At 37.0% G+C, this 21,941-nt stretch overlaps 2 protein-coding genes across 8 annotated transcripts in view; one reads left to right on the plus strand and one right to left on the minus strand.

Moving 5' to 3' along the window:
• rtn1a (reticulon 1a) overlaps positions 1–1,684 on the minus strand; it is a 22,278-nt gene extending 20,594 nt beyond the window's left edge. For 2 of the 3 annotated variants that reach the window (XM_058796281.1, XM_058796280.1), the window contains exon 1: positions 1,353–1,684. In XM_058796281.1, coding sequence (XP_058652264.1) covers positions 1,353–1,539 — 187 coding nt within the window. In that variant the 5' untranslated portion in view covers positions 1,540–1,684. The remainder of the gene's footprint in view (positions 1–1,352) is intronic. The other variant, XM_058796282.1, reaches the window with a different exon arrangement.
• On the plus strand, positions 1,638–21,663 carry lrrc9 (leucine rich repeat containing 9). Of its 5 annotated transcripts, none has more exons than XM_058796273.1 (34): positions 1,638–1,772; positions 2,715–2,932; positions 3,389–3,450; positions 3,582–3,800; positions 3,965–4,105; positions 4,190–4,253; positions 4,374–4,444; positions 6,002–6,184; positions 6,265–6,420; positions 7,115–7,278; positions 7,361–7,492; positions 7,574–7,753; positions 8,241–8,358; positions 8,445–8,580; positions 9,128–9,277; positions 9,370–9,494; positions 9,609–9,812; positions 9,889–10,008; positions 10,309–10,500; positions 10,650–10,775; positions 10,847–10,987; positions 11,264–11,441; positions 11,595–11,815; positions 11,973–12,095; positions 12,325–12,455; positions 12,563–12,671; positions 12,813–12,949; positions 13,316–13,449; positions 14,587–14,804; positions 20,012–20,080; positions 20,326–20,451; positions 20,537–20,669; positions 20,756–20,912; positions 21,458–21,663. In XM_058796273.1, exons 2-34 carry the CDS (start codon positions 2,914–2,916, stop codon positions 21,507–21,509), a joined length of 4,491 nt encoding a protein of 1,496 aa, XP_058652256.1. In that variant the 5' UTR covers positions 1,638–1,772; positions 2,715–2,913; the 3' UTR covers positions 21,510–21,663. The 5 variants fall into 5 exon arrangements, with proteins under 5 accessions (XP_058652256.1, XP_058652255.1, XP_058652258.1 ...); XM_058796272.1 differs by lacking the exon at positions 1,638–1,772 and adding an exon at positions 2,313–2,425; XM_058796275.1 differs by lacking the exon at positions 1,638–1,772 and adding an exon at positions 2,952–3,102 and having other exon boundaries at positions 2,343–2,856.
• The last annotated feature ends 278 nt before the right edge of the window (positions 21,664–21,941 follow it).

Raw genomic sequence — 21,941 nt, forward strand, 5'->3', positions numbered from 1 at the left:
ACAGCATTTATGGCGATAAATGTTGACATCCTGAACTAATATGAGTCTGGGATATATTTACTCCTCTTTGTTTTATTAACCACACCATACTCAAGAAAACTCTAATACACTCTCTAATATCTATAATACTACTTAATATCAATAATATACTCTTCTCTAAAATAGTGGTGCACTCAGTCATTTTTGTTTATGCATTAGAACCAGCCAATATGGTGGTCATGTTTGAAATGTAAGCTTGCCTGTGAAGAAATGTGAAGTTCACAGTCAGCCACAATTAATTTATTCAGTATGCAAATGTGTCCAATAACAGGGGTTTACCCAGACAAAATGAGCACTATTTGGCTGGTCATGTGATCTCAACATGGTGGCCCCCCTGAGATGGTGCTCCATGTAAAATAGATTAGGCTACTGATGTTACTGGAGTCGTCATTTCAGAGGATATCATTTTCAAGTCCTACTCATTTATTTCTTTGCAGAACTTATTTCTTTGTGCACTTTTAAGGTCAGAGTCAACAAACCAGATGTAAATGACGACATTACAGTTTATATCGAAATACATTAAATTGAATGTGAATGTCTTTTTTTTTTTTTAAGTTTATTGTACTACAAAAGGTTGAATCAGCAGGGCTGACAACACACTTTCATGATTTCTTATGATTTCAGTCATACGTCTTCATACGATCTGCTAACAGGTTAGGTTTGGGATGGACCCTTTCCTTACAAAACACATTGTACGAGTTCATACAAAACTGCCACCATGTAAAATAGTTTACATTTTATTATTAGACTGGGTCGGGTCTGGCTGTGAATCTGAAGGTTGTACTGCTGTTGTCAATACTGTCACATTGAGAAGTTTTAATAGTCTGGCTATGAGCTGTATGAAAAGGTTTATTAGAGGGGTAGACAATGCCCAATTATTGAGCCATACCCTGTGATTTAGAACAGTGAGACAGGCTGAGGAGAAAGAGGGCAGAGAGACAGACAGTGAACACAAAGACAAAGAAATGATCACATTATTGTGGCTTTATGAACACACATCATGATCCTAAGAGTTCAGTCATCATGATTGCTTAATTCTAAACGCATCAGAGAGCAACATAAGAATGTTTTGTTTGTTTTATTGTGTGTGTCGTTTGTTTAATCGTGTTATTTGAACTACCACCGTTGCCTGGAGCGCACTGTGCGTCTGTGTATGCAGAGACATCCAGGCGCTGTCACACCCATGGCCTGGCCTGTCTCTCTTCATCTCCAATTCATCATCATCGTCAGCTTTTGCTTCTTCTTTTCTCTAATCGCCGGCACGGGTGTCACCGCTAAAACACAATGCGTAATTATAAAAAGCCCAAATTTACCTGTAGATGCAGTTTCCATGGCAACGCCGCTTCCTTCAAAGGGATGGAATTGTTGCTTGGGCGCGTGCAGATCGTCCCGCATCTCGTCGAAACGGGGCCCTGCGCTCCCAAACATCCCGTTCTTCTCCTCCTCCTCCTCGAACCATTTCCCATCCAAACCCGGCCCCTCGCTCGAATTGGCGGACATGCTTGCAGTAATCGCACGCAGAGAGTTTGTTCGGAAGCGAGAACGATTGTGTGAGATCGCAGAAGAAATAGAAAGATGTGACGCTTAATATGGCCGATCCTGACCGATGCTTCCCGTCTCGCAGCAGCGGAGCCAGTGGGCTTGATGTGTTTGGTTCAGTGTCTCGGAGCTGACGTCACTGTATCTGTGCGGCTCGCGGTTGGCACGGATTTAGGACGGAGAGCGACATTCCGGTTAGAGGACGGTCCGTGTGCCACGGGCGTGGTTCTAGCTACCTCACAGTTCACATAATACGCACGCTAGGCTACATTTAAGCTTTTTTTTAAATACACTACACATACAGCGATGAATGAAACCGTCTTCGTATGACTTTTTCCTGATTGTCGCAGACAGAAATGACTGAATTCGCAGTTGTTATTCCCAAAAAGAGTGTTCTTGATTATTTTGATTAGCCATTAGTCAATTTATTTTAATATTATTTATTATTTATTTTAATATTTTATATTTTCAATATTTATCCTCTACCCAGTTTACATTTACATTATATTGAGTCATTTAGCAGACGCTTTTATCCAAAGCGACTTACAAATGAGGACAATAGAAGCAATCAAAACCAACAAAAGAGCAACAATATGCAAGTGCTATGACAAGTCTTAGCCTGAAGCAGTACACGTAGCAAGTTTGTTGTTTTTTTTTAATGAAAGGAAAGGAAAGAAAAAAAAGGGGGGGGGGGGGTAGTTTATTACTACTACCCAGTTTATTTTTGCTGAAAGGGGATAAAATTGGTTAAATTTTGATTTATTTGTTTCTTCAGAATGATTAGTTCCTTTATTTCTAAATGCTCCACCCTTATGGCTGTCGTTGTGTTGTGTTCTGAGTGTTTGGGGTGAGACGAGAGATGTTTTCTGTCTTCTCTGATTTAATTTCCTATTTAATTTCGGTTGGGTAACGTTAGGATATTACTTTTAATTTTTAAATATATGCCATTGTAATTTTTGTCTTTTGCATAAAAAATTTAATTGTGTAATTTGAAATGATTTTATTTTGCGTAGTAATGATTTTATTTTTTTCAAGTAAAAATATTTAAACACGGAGTAATTCTAAAGTCGCCATGTTACGAGAAGCAAAATTCCAAAAATGCACATTGCCCTGAAACACTTTCACATTTGATGTAGTTTTACAGCTAAATTTGTGAACGGGTGGATGATCCGGTGTTTTAGCACCATCTGCTGGCGCGGACAACAACACATTCCAGCAGGGCTTCCTTAGCACCGGCGAGCCACGCTTCCTTAGCAACGGCCTGATGTAAACATTGCAGTAAGCAAAATAAAAAGGAAAATCACTACAAGTGCGGCTCGATAATGGAGGGTTGATATGTTTTCACTGTTGAAAGGTATGTTTACACTTAACAGGCATCATGCAGCTGTTGAACTTTATGGCGGAGAGAAGGTAAACTGAGCTGTTATAGTTGTAACTTAGTGGTAAATCATGGAATGTGAAGGAATTTGACTTGGTCACCTCACCTGCTGGGCTCTGACTATACAGTTGGACATACACAAACAGGTGAGGATTTTCTAGAGCAGATAAGCATTAGGAAAAAAAAAAGTAAAAATTAGGGATGTCTATTTTTGTGAGGTACATTTTTATAAGTATATGTAAAAGCTGTTTGCAGCATTGCAGCAATTTGAATGTTTTGTCGTTAAGTATTATCTAAGGTAGAAATTTAGTCAAGTTTTATTGTAATGTTTAGTAACTACATTGTAGAAGTTTTAGTAATGAATTAGTGTCTACGTTTTCAGTTTACATTTGTTGAATGTCCAAAAGCCTTTGAAAAATACTGTTTTTAAAGGGATCATGACACAGAATGAAAAGCAGAAACTAACTGGAGACGAAGAAATTATAAAAGAGCTGGTGAGTTTCCTATTTTTTTTCCCTCAATGAAATGAACTTAATGTGCAATTTGCTTTTGTGGTGAGGTTTTCTAATCTAAGCCACATGTGCTGGTCTGTACTGAAGTGTCTTTGGTTTGTATATGTCCTCAGTGTGTGTCTAATGGACTCTGCTATGAGAAGGTGTGTCTGGAGGGGAGTGGTGAAATGGTTCTGGAGATGTTTTTCTCTGGGTTCCCGCGCATGGTGGGTCTCTCTCTTTTCCCTAGATTGTCCAGTCTCACTATTGTTGGCCAGAGCATCAGCTCAATCCAGGGCCTGGAGTATTGCCCACTCCTCAAAGAATTGTGGGTAGTGGAGTGCAAAGTGAATGTAAGTTACTGAAAACATTTGGAATGTTTCTAGTTTATTTTTCTGAAAATGTTTTATGGATTTCAAATGCTTATTTTCTTTGACTGATTTACTCTAATTAAAATGGAAATTAGCAAAGGAATCTAGTTGATTTTGATCTGTCTGGTATTGTTTGTGTTTTGTAGGAAATCTCTGGCCTACATAACTGTGTGCATCTGCAGAAATTATTTCTGTACGACAACAGCATCCAGCAGATTACAAATCTAGAGATGTTGGTCAACCTTCACGTCCTGTGGCTTAATAAGAACCAAATCTCTGACATACAGGTAGCCTATGTTTATGAGATACTGAGATACTGTAAATGAAATTTCAAAGTATATTATATTTGTGTCTATACCTCTGTTTTACAGGGATTGAATTCACTTGTAAACCTTAAGGAGTTGAATCTTGCTGATAATGCTGTTGAGACTCTTGGTAGGTCCACTGTAAAACAGCTCATTTTTGCAATTTTAGCATTTAATATTTGTACTATAATACATAGATACTTAAAATTTGTTACCGGATACTCTAATATTTAACATGTTTATTTCTAAGGTCATTGTCTGGATTCCAACATCAATCTCCAAAATCTAAACCTCTCAGGGAACAAAATCAGTTCCTTCAAGGTATGAGAAATATAGTGTAATTTGACCTGCTATTTTAATAGCTTAGCATAGCAGAGCAATTTCTTTTCAGGAATAAGGCATCAATCGTATTGAATTGAATTTAACAGTATTTGCTAAGGCACGCAGCCCTACTATTATTGCTAATTCTTAATTCAGTTTTTAATACCTTACTTTAAAAGTACAATCATATTTACTGTTGTTAAGTGAAATTTCTGGGGCAAACGGGAATGCACACACACCAGATTTACGTAGTTACTTAATACATTTAAAAAAATAAATAGCTTCAAATGGCTTTAAATAATACAGTAATTGCTTCAAAATTCATGTTTTCATTATGAGTGTTTGTAATTTACATTTTAGAGTATTGTTGATTCATATTTACTAATGACATTGTTTTACTTACAAATAGGAAACCTCATTATTAAAACCCATAGGGAAATAGTGAGGGAACCAATGACGAATTAGTCTTCCGGGTTTAGACAATGGACATTTTTTGCCTCCAAAATTTAGCTAATCTGACTGCAACTTAAGTGTTAAACTTTGAAGCGTAGCTACGTATTTGCTGCGCAAATGGATGATGCCTAAAATCATGGTTTCTCTTATTAGATTGTTGATTGCCCTTTGTGTAGAGCCCATTTTGTATGTTTGATTGTGTCCAAGATTACCAGGTAATAATTTCCTTCTGGCTTTCACACCATTATTACGGAAGGCCTGTTTCTACATGCCATTATTGCGTCCTCCCTCTCCTGCTCACTATAGATCTGATTACTGTTATTTCTGTGCATGCTCTGTACTTTCCCAACTCCCCCAACCTGATCATTTCAGGAATTGCACGATTCAAGTTTTTGCTTTTCAGTTCTTATCATTATCATAATGTGGCATCTCTGCCCAAGCAGTTTTCATGTTCTCTCCTTTACGAAAGGAAAAATATATACTTTTTCAATAACATAGATAAATATTTTCATTTTCAAGTGGTCTGAATGGGGTGCACATCTCTAAATGGGAGCCTTTGTTATTTTGTGTGAGTCGAGTGATTGAAAGCTCCTCTGTCTCGCTTCGGCACTCTTTGTGTCTGACGGTTCTTCACAGCTCTTTCTGTCTAACACACACACACACAGAATCATGACACAAGCTGATAGGTGTTTGTATGGTGCTTTTTGTGCTGTTCGTCTGTGGGCTCATTGTTCAGGTGAACTGTCTTCAGGCTCATATATGAGGCTCTTTTCTCTAATGGGAAACTAATGCACTTCCATTTAATGTTGCAGCAAAATGTTCCATTTCTGTAGGCAGAAGTTATTTCCTGATGTTACAAAAATAACAAAATATTGAAATCAAAATATCAATAACAAGCAGCATTTATAGTGTAAACGAATATACCATAAATATGGGCAATAGTAATAGTGAAGCTTGACCATGAAACATCAATATAAAAATCATTGCAGAATGTCAGGTTATTTGTTATTTGCACAAAATGATTTCATATTCATGAATAGTCCTGATCTCTGAAAGAAAAGAAAAATGTATGTAAAATCTGTACAACCCTTGTCTTCCTCATAGGAATTGACCCATCTGGCTCGGCTGCCCCGACTACGGCACCTGAGTCTGAAGGACCCTCAATCTATTCCAAACCCACTGTGTTTGCTCTATAATTACTACATACATGTCCTATATCACATGCCACACCTGCAGCGCCTGGACACATATGACATATCCAACAAACATCTCAAAGACACTGCAGAGGTGAGAGAATCTCTATTTCATGCATCTGAGAGTGTATCTTTTGTGTTTGAGAATGATGGGAATGTGTGGTTGTGCATCAGTCCACAGTGCTGAAGAAAATGATGTATTACACCATGCGGGTACGTTGTGCACAAAGACAGTTTGATGAACTCAAAGCCAAGCTCAGGCAGCAGAGGAAAGACCAGATACAGCTACCAGAGGAGAGAATTCGTGTGCTAACACACATGCTCAGAAATGTGAGTATATACAGTTTATTCTCAGGTTTTTTTGTTTTTTTTTGCGCCACAATGGTGGTATATTTCGAGTATCACTTTTTTTCCTAAATCCATTCTTAACACATTTAGTAGGAATGCACCAATTTAAAATTTCTGATACTGATAATCTTAAAATTATTTTATTGTTTAATAAATTATTTAATTGTTTAATTTTATAGCTCAAAACGATAAAATACTGACTTTGAAATAATGTAAAATTATACACAGACACACACACATATCTGTGTGTGTGTGCATGTGTGCATTAACTGTTAAAATATAATTTAAAAAAAAGTAAAACACTGTAAACGAAAACCAATATGTTTATATGTGAAGTGAATATAGGCATCATAGCATTATAATGTACAATATGAAAATGAAATTTCCTAAATGTTACATTGTTATTAAACTTTATGTGATCATTAGATGATGGTTGATCATTGAAAGATCAATACATAAAAATAGAGGAAATTATTATGCACATTTAATATTATTTAATTATAATTATTATAATTGTTTTTAAATTATTATTATTAATATATGAATAATTAATTAAGATTTTTTTTTTAAATGAAGTCATCCTCAAATTTTACTCAGATTATTCCATATTCAACTTCTGGGGACAAATTTGGCAAATTAGTTTGTACCCTAAAACACATTCACCCTCTGTGAGCAGATGGAGTGTGAGCTGTCCCATGTACAGTCTGCTGGTAAGAAGTCAGGAGGACCTGAAGACTTAACCTCTGACTTTCGTAATGATCACAGCCATGAGCGGAGACTGCAGCACAAACTGGATGCTCTTAAAGACCGACTGAAGTTCTGGGAACGGCGCCTGGAGGAGTGAGTGTGCATTTTTATATACGTAAACCTGTGTGCATAATTATTGTCCGGTCTTGCATATGCGTGTTTTTTTTTGTCTCAGGGTGGAAGCATGTCGCCAGCATAATGTGGCTTTGGCCTCAGATAGAAGGGATATGATGGTGCACTTTCTGCTATTAGAGCTGGAAACCGTGGGGAACATTCGCTTTGAGGAGGGAAACACCGGCGAACCTTGGTACCACATGTATGCATGCAAGATATTTTGTACAAATTCACAACATGCAGGATTACTGATCTATACTGTTTTCTCTCTCAGGTTCACATCATGTTATGATCTCTTGCTGTCTCGTTTCTGTGCGTGGGATTATAAACCTCACCACATCACTGGCATTAAGATCAATAGAATCATCCGTATCCATAACCGAGCTCTGCGGCAACGCTTCCAGGACAAAGTACACTCTCTGCTCTGCAGACAGGAACCTTCACCCTTCTTACAGTGAGTCAGTCACACACTTGCTGTGTCTCACAGAGCCAGACTTTTATATATATAGTCTACTTTGCATCTTATTTTGGCCAGAAAAAAAACGCACTTAAATAGTAAGAGGCAGTCTGACTTGCATGCAAAACATATGGTAAGTTTATTTTTGTTTTTACTCATTGTTTATAGACAGATAAATCTGGTATTCATACCAGAAAAATAGGCTACACAGATTATAAATACAAATTATTACAGATAAAATGCATCAGGTATCAGTATCACATTCATTACATGTCATTTTTGACTAGAGAGACACACTGACTGATTAAAAAAATAAAGTCAGTTTGATAGTCTTTCTTTTATATTCATGAATCAGTAATCTATATTCATAGTACATATCAGATCATAAGATATGATTCTGACAACACAGTGTCTGTGGAAGAGAGTCTCTGTACATGCAGTTTTATCATTTGTGTGTGTGTGTGTGTGTGTGTGTGTGTGACAGGAACTATAAACGCTGCATGGAGTATCTGTTCTATGTGCCCGATCCAGAACATTCCTGTGAAAGTGATGAGATACTTCCAATCCTAGAAAATGGTTTTAAAACTGCTGATGCATATAAGGTACAAAACCCATCAAAGCCTGGTGAGGACTTGTTATGAGTTTCTGTTCATCATCTTGTACATGTATGTGTGTTTCTTGCCTTCAGGCATTAGGCAGAGAGAGAGCCATCCCCCTCTCTAACAGTGTGAGTGTGTCTGATCGACTGCGAATGACATTTATGCAGAAGAAGAGTTGCTCGACATCAGGAAGTAGCCATGTAAACATTCTTCCCTTCAGACATGGTCTGTATTCACTCAGAACCTTTAATTTAAATTAACTTGAATCTACTGTTTGTCATTTCTACACTACTACTGGCTCCAAACATTAATACAAAAATAAAAGTTTGGGGATAGTAATTTTGAAAAAAATAAATTTATTTGTTTTTTACAATTGTTTTTTTAAAAGAAGTGTTTTGTTGCTCAAAATACAGTATGATCAGAAATACAGTAAAAATGTAATGTTGTAAAATATTATTACAATTTAAAATAGCTGCTTTCTATTTTAAAATGTAATTTATTCCTGTGATGGCAAAACTGAATTTTCAGCAGCCATTACTCCAGTCTTCAGTATCACATGATCCTCTTAATATGCTGATTTGATGCTCAAGAAACATATTTTACTTTTATCAGTGATTAAAATGGTTGTGCTGCTAAATATTTTTGTGGAAACCATGATACAATTATTAGGATTCTTATATGAATAGGAAGCACAAAATAACAGCATTTTTTGATCATTTTCTCTCTAAAAAAAAAAAAGTGTTTGCTTTTGTGCATTTTTGTATGTTTGTAGGTCAGTTGATCATTTCTAAAGTGTTCCTGGGCCGCAGTGCTGCAGTGAAGGAGGGTCTCCCAATAGACTGTGATCATTACCCTAAAGCAAACTCTGTCTACCTCAGTACCTCCTCTAAAGAGCAAAAGCACACAGCACAAACAGCCCCTGGTGAGTAGAGTAGAGTGTGTGAACCCATCAGAGAAAAATGTCTTCAGGGCAGTGGTGATCAAAGCAGTAATGTGTGTGTTTTTGTTCATCAGACATGCTGTGTCCCTCCAGCCTGCCGGACAGCTGTGACTGTAAACAGCAGCAGAAACTGTGGTACATGTTTGACAATGAAATGGTGCTCCCAGAGTACCTTGTAGACTTTGAATATGTAACACAGGTATATGTGTTTAACAGTATATACCCTCACACATTTACACCATCTTGTTAATCTCATATCAGAGAATAGTAATGAGTAATCAAATCATCTTCATCTTATGACATCTTCCTCTAGGACACATCTCAGCCCTCTCCAGACTGCCCGTCCAGTTCTAATACATCCCCGGCTGATGCCCCATCCGTGTCCCGAGCTGAACTGGACCTGGATGAGGAGGCATTAAATATGGAACCCATCCTGAAGCCTCACCCCAAGCTGCTCAGTCTAGATGAGAAATCCATACTGACAGTGGCCAGAGCAAACGTCCTCAGTCAGATCACAGTGAGACCTACAATACTTAACATACACAAACCCGTATCTCTGTGATCATTTTATTGACTAATTTCCTGTCATACAGGTGCTGAATCTACATGGCAACAGTCTGAATAAACTACCTGAGATTTCTCGACTCACAGCTCTAAAGCAACTGACCCTCAGCTTCAACGAGTTCACTCATCTGGACGATATTTCACATATGGTGATGAGATCATTCTATTCATTCATAACCTTCTTCTAAACATGACAATATCACAAACATTTAAAGGCAGCATGACAAAATTGTCAAAAGTCAAAGCTGACCCTATATACTCTGTTAATACAAATTATCGGCCTTCGTTCACTCTGAAAGGTACAGTATTTTTGGTCTATGTCACTAAGTACCTTTATTTTTAACCACCTAAAAAACACTTTTAATGATGTAACCAATTAAATTAAGTATGAATTTATTACTTGTGGCTGTCTTTGCTTCTCATTGTCTCTCTGTCTTTCAATCCTTTAGCCAAACCTGGAGTACCTGGATGTTAGTTTTAACCATATTTCCTCTCTGGAGGGTTTGCGTGGACTTGGTCAACTCATAGAACTGGATCTTCGCTGGAATCATTTGACTCGAATCAGGGATGACATGAATGTTTTGCGTAAACACGCCCCTGCCCTGCTCCGTCTAGACACACGGCACAATCCTTGGCACAGGGTAAAAGTTGCCTAACATGATTGAGTTTAATATTAGACAGTAGAAAATGTGAAGCATCATGACAAATGAAGATTGAGCAAGGTCGATATATACACTTCTGTTCAAAAGTCAGTAAGATTAAAATAAAATAATACTATTTAATTTTGCAGAACGAGTGTGTGCGTATGGTGGTTCTTGGTCGGCTGAAGACTCTCACTTATTTGGATGATGTTTTCGTGATGGAGGAGGAAGCGGTTGCTGCTGTTCAAGTGGCTGCCCGATCTAGAATCAACCAGGTATGAACATTCAGAATTTTATACTCAGTGTTTGTGTCCATATTTGACCTGGATCGTGTGTGTGTTTGCAGGCATCTCTGATGACCCACTCTCGGACTGACAGTGAACGTCCCCGCAGTCTGAGTTTGCAATCTTCTGCTCACCTGCTCACACAGATCAGCCCGTCTCCATGGAAACACTCGCAAGATCTTGAGTCAGGCTGGACCACCAAAGTATGACATATAAACTCACATTCTCTCACACAAACAACATTTAAAAGGGTTAATTCACTCACCCTTATCATTTCTGTGTTTGTTCTGTGAAACACAAAGAATATATATTGTAGAATGTTACACATCTTGGCCTTTCCATCCAGTATTTTTTTATGTGATATATTCCAAAATTTGCATAAAAAATAGGTGGATGGAAACATAGCTAATGATGACATAATTTCTTGGTAGAGCCTTATCTTTAACTGATATACTTTGCCCTTTGTCCTGCGGGGTCAGATCACAGCACTGAATCTTGATGGTCTGCGGTTGACCCGGCTCAGTAATCTTGACCGACTGGTGAGTCTACGCTGGGCTTCATTTGACAATAATGAATTAACTCGAATTGAGGGTCTGGAACACTGCACCCTACTGGAGGAACTTTCCCTTAACAACAACAGTATCAGCAGAATGGAAGGTAGTGCTCCTCCTTTCCCTTTCTCACTCTTTTTTCCACTGTATCAGTTTAATATAAAACCAGGGACAAAACTGTGTAATATAGCCTTCATTAGTTCATCACACTGTTTCTTTCTGTGCTCATTGCTGCTCTTGTTTGTTTGGTATGTGGCAGGTTTGTGTGCGATGCATCGTCTGACTCGTCTGAGCATTAACAGCAACCACTTACAGTGTTTAGACGGGGATGTTTTGGACCAGCTACCCAACCTTCACTTCCTGTCTGTAGAGAACAACATCATCTCATCTCTGCATGGGCTTCAAAGGTCACGGTCCTTATTCGAGCTGTATGTCGGCAATAATGACATCAGCACCACCCGAGACATATACCACTTGAAGGTAAGGAGATTTTATAGATCTGAATATCATTTTGTGCAATTAATGATTTTTGAAGCCTTCATTCAAAGCATCTGTCGATGAGAATGCATGTTAAGTGCTGTAGGGTAATGTTAAAGTGAATAAAGTGTGGTGGTGATGTAGTGTCTTTTTCTCTCAGGCACTGTCTAGTTTAATTATTCTGGATCTGTATGGGAATCCCCTTGTAAACAAACTGGCGAACTACAGGATCTACATGGTTTTCCATCTGCCTTCACTCAAAGCACTGGATGGAGTAGCTGTGGTAAATATAACTGATGCTTATGTATGTATAGTGTTTGTTTTCATATGTATGCTACTGTTCAAAAGTTATAAAGAAATTAGTACATTTATTCAGCGTACATTAGTACATTTATTCAGCTGCACTTTTCCATGCAATAAAAGTGAAAGGGACTGTTGCCAGATTAAAATTTATGGGTGAACCATTTGGGTATTTAAGTTTTAAAAAATACAAACGTGTCTGTGCTGTGTAGGAAACGTGTGAATCAGAAACTGCTAAGGATGTGTTTGGAGGGCGGCTCAATGTAGATATGGTGGCTGAGAAGCTGGGCCATACCAACTACAGAGACCTGTCAGAACTCAACCTGCAGTCTAGCTCAGTCAGGTTCACATTAACTCTCACTTCAATCCTAGAGTCAGAATTAAACCAACACAGTAGAAATGGATATGTTGCTTCACGCTTTGTGATTTCAATTTTACTGTGTGTTTTAGAATGGTGGATCTCGCTCCTGCTGATTTATTCAGTAATTTACGCAGTATTAATCTAGATCACAATAACCTCACCTCATTCAGCGGTCTCATCTTCCTGCCCAACATAAAGGTACGTATGAGTTTAGGACAGAACGTAAATACTGTCTTTGTCTATGTTACTGGTTATGTATACTAACATTATATACTAATGTCAACTATGTGTCTATGTACATATATATGTATGTTTTTGTTTGTGCATGTGGTCTTGCAGGTGTTGTCTCTGAACTATAATCACATTGAGTCAATTCTACCACGTCAAAAAGTTCAGAGTCACATGAGCAACAAGCAGATTCTCTATCATAAAGTCAGTTCCAGTGGATATGGGCAGCAGAACAGCAGGCCCAGCAGGTGCTCACACACACACACACACACACACAAACACACACACTCAACATCACTCTGTCATAATCTATTGGGGAAATATACTGTAGTTTCTTGTCTAACCACTAGGGAGCATCACAATTACATATAATAAATTGAGATTCTCAGACAGTGAGTGTGTTTATAACCAGAGAAAACTCACAGCTTCAGAGGCTGCAAAATTTTGGGAGTAAAAGCCACATTTATTAACAAATTGTATGTACCGCATACAGTATTAATGCCGTAAACTATACTCTTCTGGATGACACACACCTCTACATGTGCCTCTCATTTATTTTTTTCTCACTTTCCTTTAAAATGTGCTTCTCCTCTCTTCCTTCTCTTTGTTTGTAGGGAGGGATTAATTGATAATCTAGAGCCTCTGATGTCCAGTTTGGAGGTTTTGCATTTAGGTTATAATGGTATATCCAACTTGATCAATCTACAAATCAGCCGACTCACTAACCTCAGAGCGCTGTTCCTACAAGGTATGTGCAACCAAAGTCCCTTTAAGGCAAGTCATGTCACTCAGCGGCCATCTTTGAAACGCCTATCGAGCATGCCAGTGCTCCTATCTCTTTGAATGGGGAAACATCAAATTCTCCAAAACTGTTCACCAAGCTTATGATTAAATTTCGTATTTGAAATCACCAATGAAATCTGGCAACAACTGTATCATAAATGTTGTTTATTTTGCTCAAACCGCATTATTTTTCAGGCTAGACCAGCCAGTGTGCATGCCCAGTCCTAGGCACACATCTCAGAATGCTTACTCTTTCTATAGCAACTTCCCATTAACGCCATTATAGTGTTCATTCAGACTGGTTCGCGAACAAAGAATGCGCATGAACACAAATGTGGCGGGATTTATCGCATGGACCAATCACAAACATAACTAGTCATACCCAATCATATTGCAATGGAGGCATTGCCTCCTCTCACGTGACTTTCAGGTAACAGGTTGTTAAAACCTTAGACTGTTAAAACCCATTAAAAAAATGGGTTCAGGGGAGGCGATAGAGACGTAGACTCCTGCTGGTGCCGCTGTTGGACAGTGTTTCTATAGAAAAACGAATGATTTATACACTTTTTTTTTTTATTAACAATATACAAAGCAGAATGTGCCTGGTTAACCACCTACCCTCCCACACTTCATGTTATATTTTGTAATATTGGCATTGTTTTATTTTTATACTACAATTTTTTTTTTTTTCTCATCAAATATTTTGAGGAGACACTGCCTCCCTTGCCTCCTTGGAGGAAATGCCCCTGGTACAACCTCTCTTGCACAGCTGTTCATCACTGTCTGCAAACATATCCTCACTGAAGTGAGGTGAAGTGATACAGAAAATATTTATGTTTCAAATAAATGCTGTTCTTTTGAATGTTGTATTCATTAAAGAATCACATCCATCATAGGAATAAATTACATTTTAAAATATATTAAAATAAAAAAACATTTATTTTAAATTGTAATAATATTATCCAATATTATTATTTTTGATCAAATAAATGCAGCCTGGGTGAGAATAAGACACTTCTTTTAAAAACATTAAACAATACTGTATATATATTCTTTAATATGATCTTATTTAGATCTTAAGTGTCTTCTGTTTTTCTTTAAGGGAATGATATCAGTCTGGTAGATGGATTGGATGGTTTGCGGAGACTACGTGAGTTGGTTCTGGATCGAAATCGAATTAAATCTTTGAGTGAGAACTCATTCTGTGGACAGGGAGTTCTGCTGGATTTGCACCTGGCAGAGAATCGCATCCGTGAACTGAACCACCTTCAGCCTCTCACTGAGCTCCGGAGACTGTTTTTAGACATGAACAAAATACTGGTACACAATAACACCCACACAAAATACACAAAAACCTTCCTAAAATACAGGTACACATTAAACATGTACACAAAGTTTCATTCTTGACTGTAAAGCTCCACAAAGGACAAAAACTGTGACTTTTCCAAGCTTCTGGTGGGAGACTTGCTGGAAACTATCCCTTTAAATTGATCATTTAACCAATTGTAAATGTCCTCACTAATAATGAAAACATTCGGTATTTATGTCATGGCATATTTCTTGAGCAAATACATACAAGCAGTTTGGTTCACATTCATTAGTTAGACACACAGGTCTTTCAGATATAGTTAATCTTATGATAGGTATAATTTACCATATTAACAGGATATATTTAAGTGTTGTAGGTCAGGCTATATATAGAATCTACCAAGAAACTTAGGAACACAATTACTCTCAACCCCACTGAGAGTGTGTGTAAGTTTGAGTACTTGAGGCTTGCTTTTATTATTCACCCCTCCATTCTCATCTATCTGTATGTGTGTAGCTGCAGTTTTACTGTAATTACTAAATTACAGTAATTCAGTCACTTAGTGTGTTTGTATTAGTGTTGTTAGTCCCTGTGAGAGCTCTGCCTTTTGCCTGCCCCTGAATATAGAGTAATTACAGACAGCCATTATTGCACCAGAACAGCAGCCCAAGGGGACAATTAAGCAGTATTTACATTGATTGAAGGTCAGAGGTGTGTGTGTACAGTATGTTTGTGTGTGTGTGTGTGTGTGTGTGTGTGTGTGTGTGTGTGTGTGTGTGTGTGTACAGTATGTGTGTGTGTGTGTGTGTGTGTGTGTGTGTGTGTGTGTTCTTGAGACTCACTGATCTTTTTGATTCACCTCCTCATTCCTTTATCTTTGTGGAAATCATGACATGTTAACAAAAACCTTTAATTTGATGTTTCTTGTGTCCTGCCCATTTTCTAATCATAATTAATTTTTTTTCATTGTTTATTTCCCTCTTCATATGCCTGTTTATTTGAAACATTTTAATACAGTAAACATAGGAGTTAACATGACAAAAACAACTGTTAAAATATTTGAGATGAAGATGTACTATACTGATATTCAGAGGTGGAAAGTAACGAATTACATTTACTCGCGTTACTGTAATTGAGTAGCTTTTTTGTGTACTTCTACTTTTTAAAGTAATTTTTAAAATCTGTAATTTTACTTTTACTTAAGTATATTTTGTTTGAAGTATTGTACTTCGCTACATTTTAAAACACATTAATTACTGAGTAAAAAATAAAAAATAAATAAAAAATCGCTCCCTGGAAACTAATGCAGTAAATAAAGGGCAGGAGAACAAACTGGCGCTAAAATCAGAAAAAGACAAAGACGGACAAGACAGGCGTTAATGGTGCAAACCCAGCTGAAAACCAAACCCCGTCGTATTCTGCTGAAGTTGAACTCGAAGGAAATGAAGTGAACCCCTGGCCATGTTTATGCACTATTATGCAGTGTAAGCTGTTTGCCTAGGGAAACCAAACTAGCAGCTTATAAATATCGACATCAACCCTTCGCAAGCATGTAGAGGTAAGTATAAATACTTGCATCATTGCATTGGTGGTTAAAATGAAGCTTTGGCAGTTTAGCAAAAGGTTTTGCACAAATTAGCCAAAAAGACAGTGGTGCAAGGATATGCGATATATCGTCTGCGATAATATCGTAATTGTTGTTCTAACGATGTGCATTGACATTTAGCCAAAAACCAAACAAAACACTCCGACAGAGTGCCTTGAAGTCTAGTAGACCAGTGCGCGCGCATTTAGAGTGCGTTCTTTCACTGCGTGATTCAGTGTGTTAAAATGCATTTAAAATGATCACGGAATATATATATCATTTCATATAGTAAATCAATATCACACGAAGAGTGCCGTTTTTCTCCAAAAATCAGCATGATTACATATAGATTTTTTTTCTTCATTACAACAGTTCAATAAACAAGAAGTTAATTAAGAGACTTGCGTTTTAGACACCATATTGCCTGTTTTAGCTCTATTTCGATAACAAAAATAACCCCAAACACAGCCACAGCACTATTTTGCGTCTCTGAGCAACATGAGGGTGTTTCGTTCCTGAATTAATCAACTGTTTAAATGATTCGGTTCAGTCTCAATGACTCACTTGTTAACAGTTACTTTAAAAAAATATATAATTTCAAATGAGTATTCAACATTTTACGTGTTCTATATCAAAACATTATTTCTGCATTTGTAACTGCAGGTTAAATGCATTCATGTCCTGCATTAAACTGTGTAAATACATCTAAATGCTACTTCAGATGAAGCTTCTGTGTTTCCTTTGCATTGCAAAGATGAATTTTGCTGATATTGATTTAATTTGCCTGGTAACAGCCCAAATGTCTTATTATTCTAAATAACTGATTCCTTTAATTAAAAACAACTAGAGATTTATAGGCCTATCCCAGGGGTGTCAAACTCACTTCCTGGAGGGCCGCAGCCCTAACGAGTTTAGTTCTAACCCTGCTCCAAAACACATACCATGTAGTTTTCAAATAAGCCTAAATGATTAGATTAGCTGGATCAGATGTATTTAATCAGGGTTATATCTATACTGTGTAGGGCTGTGGCCCTCCAGGAACTGAGTTTGACACCCAATGTTAACAAGTAATTTTTACTCTGAGTTAATTTTAAATTAGCTACTTTTTACTACTTAGCTACTTAGTAGATTTTTAGACTGGTACTTTTACTTGTACTCAGGGCTGGACTGGGACAAAAAAATCGGCCCTGGCATTTTTTGGTCCTGGTGGCCCACCACTATATATATATATATATATATATATATATATAATGTGATACACTACCATTCAAAAGTTTTTGAACAGTAAGATTTTTCATTATTTTTTTTGAAAGAAGTCTCTTCTGCTAACCAAGTCTGAATACAGTAATATTGTGAAATATTTTTACTATTTAAAATACCTGTTTTCTATTTTAATATATTTTAAAATGTAATTTATTCCTGTGATCAAAGCGGTATTTTCAGCATCATTACTACAGTCTTCAGTGTCACATGATTCTTCAGAAATCATTCTAATATTCTGATTTGCTGCTCAAAATACATTTATTATTATGTTGAAAACAGCTGAGTATAATGTTTTTTCAGGTTTCTTTGATGAATAGAAAGTTCAGAAGAACAGCATTGATCTGAAATATAAATATTTTGTCTTTATCCTCATTTTTGATCAATTTAAAGCATCCTTGCTAAATAAAAGTATTAATTTCCATAATTTCTTTCCCAAAAACAAAACAAAATTATACTGACTCCAATCTTTTGAATGGTGTATTAATGTTACTAAAGCTTTTTTATTTCAGATAAATGCTGATCTTTGGATCTTTCTATTCATCAAAGAATCCATTAATAATAATAAATATTTCTTGAGCAGCAATTCAGCATATTAGAATGATTTCTGAAGGATCATGTGACACTGAAGACTGGAGTAATGATGCTGAAAATTCATCTTTGATCACAGCAATAAATTACGTTCTAAAATATATTCAAATAGAAAGCAGTTATTTTAAATAGTAAAAATATTTCACAATATTACTGCTTTTGCTGTATTTTGGATAAAATAAATGCAGGCTTGGTGAGCAGAAGAGAATTCTTTAAAAAAAACATTCAAAATCTTACTGTTCAATAACTTTTGACTGGTAGTGTAGATATGTATCATTGCATCTAGTTGTTTTGGATAATAAAAAAACGTCAGGTCTGACAATATGGTGTCTTTTCGAATTTAAATCTAGATTTATTCGCATTGGCCCGTGGAAACCTCTATGAACACACTTGAGCCAAAAAAATCGCGGTGGACGAATTTACGTTTAATTAAGAAGTGTTTGCGTATTCTGCACTAATGGCGCGCGCACACAGGATATAGATGCCTGCCTCCGTTGCGAGTCTCTATCAAGCACTTTACCGATTCAACTACTCTCCTCTCCTCCTCCTGCCTGGCTCTTTACGCCGCATCACTCACCGCAGAGCAAGCCTGTTCTTGATAAAGCTGCTGTGAAAACGTGGGAAAAGCCGACGACGAAGAAGTTGGGGTGAAGCGTTCTTTATATAGGCGGAGCAAAACACTTCATAGCTCCGTCTAGCGCATTGTGATTGGGTGGTTTACGCTGTCAATACAGGAGACAAACCAATGGGCCACTGGCTGCTAGTGATGGTCCTTGGCAAAAAAAAAAAAAAAAAATTCTGTCGGCCCCTTCAGTGCGTCGGCCCACCGGGAAAATGCCCGGTATGCCAGATTACCAGTCCAGGCCTGCTTGTACTTAAGTAAAATTTAATTAATGTAATGGTACTTTTACTTGAGTAAAATATTTTCGTACTCTTTCCACCTCTGCTGATATTATGCTACTATAGTCAAATAAGGAAGCCTAAAAGAACAGTTGTTCTGCAAATTTCGCAGGCAATTCCATTCATTTCAATTCCATGGGTTTTGCATGAGGGCGCAAAAAGTCTTGAAGCAAATTTTGCTCATTTTCAAGTTGATCATGCAAATTCGCCATGCTGACCAACAGAAAGCTAAAGCTAAACTGACAAACTGAAAAATTTTTGCCCACAAAATTTTGCATAGATTTTTGCAAATGTGACACCTTAAGATGATAAAAGTTAGAAATCTTTATAAAATCTAGTTTAAAATGCATGTGCCACATTCTTAGAAATGTAATTTTTGTATTCATATTGGTTTTATACTTAAAAAAGATTTAATGACAAATCTAAAATATTGAGTTGTGTAACCATCAAGCAAAAAGTAATAAAAGATGTCCACATATTTCTAAATAAACAGTTTTCAACATTGATAATATTAAGAAATGTTTCTTCACCAAATATTGGAGTAATGGCTACTAAAAAAATCAGCTTTGCCATCACAGGAATAAATTACATAAAAAATATATTAAAATAGGAAACAATTATTCAATTGTTATAAAATTTCAGAGTATTAATGTTTTTACGTTATTTTTGATCAAACAAATGCAGTCTTGGTGAGCACGAGAGACTACATTCAAAAACAACAACAACAAAAAATCCTACTACCCAAACTTTTATGTATATAAAAATTATATATGTATATAAAAGCATGCAATAGTCGATGTGTTTCTTTTTTGTAAGTGTCTAAATGCAGTATGTATATCAAAGCGTATTTATGACCTAATATGTCTTTTGTTTGTGTTACAGGACATTTCAGAGCTGGAGAAACTGGAGGTGCTTCCTTCCCTCATGGAACTGTCTGTAGTGGGCAACTCAGTGAGTCACTCACACACACACACACACACACAATGCTCTAGATGAAGAGATTTCAAACTGAGACCTTGGCTCAACTGCAAACTAACCATGATTGCAGACAAATCCTTACACACACACACACACACACACACTCACTCTCTGGTTCTGAATAAATACAGTATGTTTTGTCCTCTTTACTTGGACAAATATCCCTTTAATTAGACATAATATTCTGCACTACAACATACCAAATGTGTGTGTTGCAGGTGGCACGGCGATCACTGCACAGACCGGCAGTGGTACTGCATCTGTCTACACTGCAGGTTCTGGATGGCATGACAGTCACCCTGGAAGAAAGAGCCAGAGCAGAGCTTTTAAATAATGAAGCACAGGTAGCTCACACTTACTATCCAGATCGAATGAATGGATCAGATACAACTTATACTGCAGAGACAATTACCTTGTGCATGTGTGTAGGGTTCTAGTTCAGGTGGTGAAGTGACTTTACCCGGTTTGGTACCATTGGTGACCCGACCGGCTCCTTTAAGAGGTGCAGGAATACACTCACTTGTACCTGATCAGCAAGACGACACACATGATACCAGCAGATGTACGTATACATACAGTATAGACACACACCAGATGTGTATGTTAAACACAAACGCACACCATGAATACAGTTTTGTGTGTTTTTAGATAGGAAGCAGAAAGCAGTTGTCTCTCTCTTGCGTGGAGTTCAGAGTGATTTCAACTTCAGGCAGATCAGAGGATCTTCCAGCCACTACATGACAGCGCTGCAGCAGACCGGATACAGAGTTCTCTCCACTTTCCCTAACGCTGATCCTGAGACCAGGTCTGTGCATACATGCACGCATATATACATAGATCTTTATGTGATGTTGAAGGATAGAAAGTATATTAACCCTCATGTTGTGTTCTTGTCATTTCACATGGAGAGGACTTTCTTTTCCTAAAAATGCTAGTTAATGTTATTGCATTGGATTAAAACTTACTGACTTTACTCACACAGGGTATAACAACTTCTTGTACTTTTTTTTGCTAAATATATATTTTTTAAATCATTTTGGAACTGATTGGTCCTAGTCCTCATTGATCTGAGTTTATGCACCTTCATTTTTAAGTGAATATTGCCAAGATCATCCACAAATAGTGCTTTTTCACTCAAAAACTGAGATGCATAAGCTTCAAACAATGAGGCCTATGACCAGTCAGTTCCAAAAAACACAAAACATGTGCTAATTATTAACAGCAAGATTTTACAACAATTTTATAATTTACAAACCATTTTTAAATGATTGGTCATTTTTGACTGTGAACACCAGATTAGGTAAAGTATTTTTAGCCCAGCACAAGGAGTAATCTTGATATTCTCCACAGGTACCAGTGTCACAGTGTACCCAGACCTCCTCCTCCTCCTCCTCCTCTGTAATGCAGTCATAGATGCACTATGTGTGTCATGAATTTCAGCTTTGGTCTTGTGTGTTGTTGTTCGTCTTTGGATCTTAGATAGGACTTAAACTGACAATTTATTTATTTGGAATTGTGTCAATATCAAAAATATTAAATGTATATTTTCTATTCAAGTCTATGAGTGGTGTCTTTAATCTTAAGCGTTTGTCCGTGCAACATCTCACTCTCCATTAGGTTTGGTTTTATTTATTATTATTTTTTAAATGTATTTGATAGTTATGAAGTCACTTCAAATATAAGAGTACATACAAAACATTTGCCAAAAACATTTTTCTTGAAAACTCAATTGTTTTGGCTTGTAGTTGCAAAACTTGTCCATTGAGGGGTGCCAGTGGGCTGGTTTGTTTTTAATTTATTCTTAGCCTCAGTGGAACTGGTTGGAACATATAAA

Source organism: Onychostoma macrolepis, chromosome 13 (genome assembly GCF_012432095.1).
Source record: "Onychostoma macrolepis isolate SWU-2019 chromosome 13, ASM1243209v1, whole genome shotgun sequence".
NCBI classification, from domain to species: Eukaryota; Metazoa; Chordata; class Actinopteri; order Cypriniformes; family Cyprinidae; genus Onychostoma; species Onychostoma macrolepis.